Here is a 5,470-nt window from a genome sequence, read left to right as displayed (position 1 = left end):
CCATTGTTTGAAGCAGCATAACTTCTTTTGTTTTAAAATGGGTTTACATTGAAAATGTTCTGCTCTGATTAACCTATGCAGCTGATAATCTCAAATAAAAACCATCTCCTTTAGGTTTATAGTAGTCTTCAAAGTACCAACACCTGCTTGTAAGACTCAGGATTTTTTTTCATTGATCGAATGACACCGAAACAGGCGGTGACATCTATGAGAATATTTTCACAAAGTGCCTATTTTCTCAATCTTAATGCAGTAAGTTTATTGCCACATCTATAAACACTATTTTCTGAAGCCTACTGTAATACTTTTTTCTAAGACCTCCTGACAACAACACTGAGGTCACTCTGCTAACACCCACCTGAACCACAGAGATGAAGCTTTGGGAGGAGTAACTTTACACAAAAAGGTCACATTTTCGAGTACTTGTGTATAGTACTGTGGCTGAATCTGCTTTCTTTCTACAGTTACCGGCTGCAAGTCACTCTCTGGCCTCATTAACAAAGGGTAACAAGCTGCATGGTGTTTTGAATTATTTACTCTAATAACTACATGAACATTTAACTTCATTTTTTGTGGGTGATAGTCATTCACAGAAGTACAGGTTGATACAATAATTTTGCTCTGAAGCTGTAAGCTCAAAATAACAAAGGCAGGGATAGGAGCATAAAAAAGACAAAACCATTGCTATTATTATTCATCAGTTTACATTTATTGAGAAAAACCATACAAAACCATTATACAGTTAATGTGTACCCATATTACATACAATGTCAATGCAAGCTCAAAACCACATTTTTGTAAAGCATTCAATTTACCTCAAGTCCAAGCTGCATCTCCCTAAGACACTGTTCCCATCACAGTTGCCTTTTAAAGCCAATCTTCTGTTTACACACGGGTAGTTTCTGCAGAGAACACTTTTCTCAGGACGAAAAGGCATTTCACATGCACGCAAGAGAAATATTTGTGCATACACAAGAGTTTCATAAGCTAGTACTAGGGAAGAGGGAATCCTGTCAACTGTTTGCTTTCTGAAAAGCCCAGTCCTCCCTTCCTCCCCCCACTTCTGGAGAAAAAGTAAAATGGAAAAACTTTTAGCATGCAATGGAAAACTTAAGAATTACTCTGGAAAGAAATGGGGAGAAACAGTTTCTACCATCCAGTAAAATATCACTAGTATAAAGATGAAATAATTCAAGATAGGCTGTGCAAGTGAATCGTGATCCTATCTGCCTGACAAGTGAAACAGATGACTTACAATAAAGCCACCCTATAGAGAATCCACCTGGTATCTTATTCAATGTCCTAATTAAGTATAGGCTGCAGAAAGTGATATGAAAATTCTTTTCCTACTTGGAACATAATGCTTGCTTTTCAAACTTTTCTTACTCTTCACATTCACTGTGGGACACTAAGAGGTGATGGGTGGGGTAAGCAGGAAACATTTCAAGACATCTTTTGGACAAGTCCACTGCATTTCTAAGCAAATTCAGTTATCTTTTTTGCTACTGGGGTAACTCCAATAATCTACTGCTGTCCCAGGAACTCTGAGTTTGGAGACAAGAGTTGAAACAGAAAAGGAACACGGTGCTCTGCACAGACCAGCATGCCTGTAAGCCCTGCAGTGAGAAAGCTGGAAGCCAATACACCTCAAATGCTACACAGAAAAAATCTCACCTTCCACACTAGTAACATCCCAATACACTGGCTTTTTCTTCTCTATCTCCTCCCACAGGCTAAATTAGCAACTGAAAGACTGTTCAAGATATTTCAGGAGCAACAGTTGAAGGAAAAAGTACCATGTAAAAAGGAAGTGAACAAATGACTCACCCCCACACTAAATCCACAGTATCAAAATCCAAATGGTACACACCTACCCTCTTCTCACATCAAAAATGAAGTTACATGTTAAGCTGCAGATGAAATACTAAGTGGCTTGAGAAACTGAATAACAACTATTAATTCAGTTCAAAAATTAGCTTGACTGTTTAGAAGAATATAAAGTAAAATAGATGGTTTATATTATTAAATCACAGTTTAAAAAACTTTAACAGATTATGGAACATTAATGGTCAAACAAAGAATACTTTAAAGAATGAAAAGTGATCAAAACAAAAATTATACCCTATATCATTATGTATGGGATACATTTCAAATCTGTTATGCTTTTGCCAATTTTACCTTCTACATGGAGCCCTTCTACGGTCCATGCTCATCGGCTCACCAATGGCATACACTCAAAGGATTCCTCTTTACTGGTAGTAACTATCTCAGGACCTGATTCTATGAGCTATGATTTGGTGCTTGCAGCATCTTCAGCACTGTGTGTGAAAATGAAGGCAGTATTTTTGAATATTTTTCTTTGATGTACAGATAAGCAGGACTTTTGAAAGAGGAGCAGCACATTTTAGAAGCAGAATAATGAACAAAACCCAAACAGATGCTGCTTTATGTTAAGCTAAAAAAAACCAACAACAAAAGCTCAGAATAAAAACCTGTACCAGACCATCTGTAAGACATTTAACATTTTATACTATCAAAATATTCAGCAATTCAGTTAAAAATATCAAGAAACAGCATACACTGACTGCTATAGCAATAAAATATTATTTGCTGTACTGTTAACTGGTGCTCATGCTTGTTCAGTTAAAACATACTCATCTCAAACTGCAAAATCTCTTTTCCTACCATGTCAAGTATTAATAAGCAAACTCCACTAACACACTAGAACTGTAAGACAAGTTATCAAGTTCAGTGATAACAACAAGAAGTCATTCTTCACATTTAGGTCTTATGGATTAATGGGAATAGTGCCCTATCATAAAAAAAAACATTTGTGAAGGCTGTTGACATTTCTAACCAAAGCAATTCCTGCACATTTTAAAGGTTTTGATTCTTTAATTGCAACAATTATCTATTTGGGTAAAATAACAAAAATTACTTATTCTGATCAAGTTCAATTACTGCAATCTAACATTCTTTTCTAAAAAAAAAAAAAAAGAAAAAAGAAAAAATACATATTGACCTAGAAATATAAACAGTTGTTTAAAAACTTAAGATTTTCCATTCAAATGGAACCGTGAGTAACAATGCATTTGGGGAAGCAGCAGATTGCTTTTCAATACACAACCACAAAGATCTCACAGGGACAACATTAATGTACTGAAATATATTAATTTATATACTTCCTTAGGTTGTGCTTACCTGTTGCTTTTTTGCAGCAGAACCTAAGGTGGAAGGTCTGGGAAGGCACTGTGAAGTATAAATAATTGCACTGTTTGCAATTAATAAAGATTTTATACCTTAAATGAATCAAAATCAACAGCCTCCATTTTGCGAATGATAAAGAATCCAGTGAATTTAATTTTGCTCACTTTAGTACATAATAAATGCACCATTCTGTAAGGTTATCTACAAAATACCATGCAAAATACCTGAACTATTAAACTTAATACCCTACACTAAAGATAGCAAATACTGTCCTAGCCTTCTTCAAGCTACCAGCAAATTCCTAGCTTTAAAAGGATAAAAATAATTCCTTCTATTTCTACAGCACAATGCATACATTGCTGATTACCTGAAAAAACTACTTCAGTTTTCAAGCCTTAACTTTTACTTCTCTGTGCAGCCACCCTAAAAAAATTTAATTCTCAAAGCAACAACATGGTGTTCCAAAAATTAAAGCAATTAACAGTTATAGAATTATTTAAAACATACCTACATCACTACATATCTGCAAACTATCTGGAGACAAAGACAACTCGGTCTAACAAGTGGTTCCAAAGACTTCAATGTTATGATATGCATACTTTATAACACTGAATGACAGCTGTCTCATGAGTACTAATGAAAGAAACTCTTAGATAAACAGACACATGATTTTCTTTAGCTACTGCTAGAAGTTTCAGAAATACTTACCCACAAAACTCAGATTATGTGTATGTATATATATATAAGCAAACCTATGTTTCTGAATTAAGAAGCAATTATGATTTCCTAAGATACCAGCACTGTATTCCAACATAATATCACACAAGCACAGCATTTGCATTATGTGGAACATTGACAAAAAGATACTGTTGCAGTTCATCAATTTGTCATTCTGATGTACTTACAGTGCAATGCTCCTTGAAGGAACAATCAAGGATGATACACAGCACAGTCCTCCTCACCCCTATAGAGCTAGTTCTATACTGGCTGGATCAAACCTGCACTTCAACAGACAATGGCAAGACAGACTGTAGTGCATGTAGTCTAATATATGCAAAGAGCCAATAAATATGCAAAGAGCAAACACAGGATTTCAAGAGAATCAGCTTTTTAGTATGAGCATTAGAGCAATAAGAAGCTTCAAGTATATATAAAAAAATAATCAGTTGATTCAAATACTTGAATATTTACAAAAAGAGAAGTTATCTGCTCTGCAGGAAGTTCTCAACCACTCCCATCACTCCAACAAAACAGCGTTTTAAGGACAGACGCAATTTTTGTAACTACTATGCATTACCACATTGACTTTTCTACACTGAGTTTTGAAGTGGACTACTTTAAACTGAAGGCTTAAGCACATTACACTTAAAGTAGTTTTATAACTAGTCTGAAAAAATCCATAGAATAGTTATGCAGGAACAGTTTTGAAGTATTCAATTAACAACAAAAGTTATCTGTTATAGCAGCTGCACAGGTCTGAAACAGTGGTCATGTATAAAAGGAAATTTCACTGTTAATGCAATGGAAGTATGCCAAAAGATCATCTTCTTAAACACATGCAGTTTTAATCAAGTAGAAAAAAAATTAAGGTATCGAGATTACTGGTGCTAGGCAGCAAAATACAATGAATGAAAGAGATCCTCCATCTACAGCTATTCTGCAAGAGGGGAAAAACATGCTAATGACAAGTTTTTAAACTCAGCAAGGCTTATGGGGGGGGAAAAAACCCAACTCATTTGTGTAGCGGTACCTTGATTCAGCGTTGCAAATCAATCCTATAATCAATACTGCATATACCCACATATCCAACTTACCGACACAGGAGGTTTCATATTATTTATTGTAAAGCACAAAACAGGCATTTTAAAAGTGATAAAGTATACATTGAAAAAGTACATTTATATCACAAAGCATTGACCACATAATTGCAAATACATTTGCTGGAATGTGTACATCTACACTAATACTAAAAACAAACCATTTTTTCATTTCTACACAGAAATATTACCTCCTATCAGTAGTGATAGATATTTTGTACATTTTCAAAAACACTATTTTTTTAAACCAAATTTAAGATCTTCATCAAGGCGTCTGCATCCATACATTTAACAAAGGTTTTTTCCCCCACACAATGAAGCAAATACTGTATTGTCCACTTCTTATTATTGGCCCTGTGCAGAAGAGATACATAAGAGATACACAAAAAGTTAAAGAAAATCCTTTAAATCGAGCTAACTCAGGAGTGAAGCCTTTAAGAAAGAAA

General features: G+C 34.8%; 1 protein-coding gene across 8 annotated transcripts in view; it reads right to left on the bottom strand.

The window, feature by feature from the left end:
• The window catches only part of FUBP1 (far upstream element binding protein 1), a 38,882-nt gene that overhangs the window by 15,448 nt on the left and 17,964 nt on the right, over positions 1 to 5,470 (bottom strand). The window contains exons 20-22 of one of the 8 annotated variants that reach the window (XR_009114790.1): positions 4,113 to 5,378; positions 3,202 to 3,249; positions 688 to 2,318 (exon numbers count right to left, since the gene is read on the bottom strand). The exons of 4 other annotated variants lie outside the window; for them this stretch is intronic. Coding sequence is in view for 1 of the 4 variants with exons in the window: in XM_058029891.1 (XP_057885874.1) it covers positions 4,200 to 4,205 (6 nt within the window). In the remaining 3 variants the exon portion in view is untranslated. Of the gene's footprint in view, positions 1 to 687; positions 5,379 to 5,470 lie in introns of those variants that run through there. 3 more of the 8 variants (XR_009114789.1, XR_009114788.1, XM_058029891.1) reach the window with 3 other exon arrangements.

The sequence above is a fragment of the Melospiza georgiana genome, chromosome 9 (genome assembly GCF_028018845.1).
Source record: "Melospiza georgiana isolate bMelGeo1 chromosome 9, bMelGeo1.pri, whole genome shotgun sequence".
NCBI classification, from domain to species: Eukaryota; Metazoa; Chordata; class Aves; order Passeriformes; family Passerellidae; genus Melospiza; species Melospiza georgiana.
This window is presented reverse-complemented; position numbering and strand designations above follow the sequence as displayed.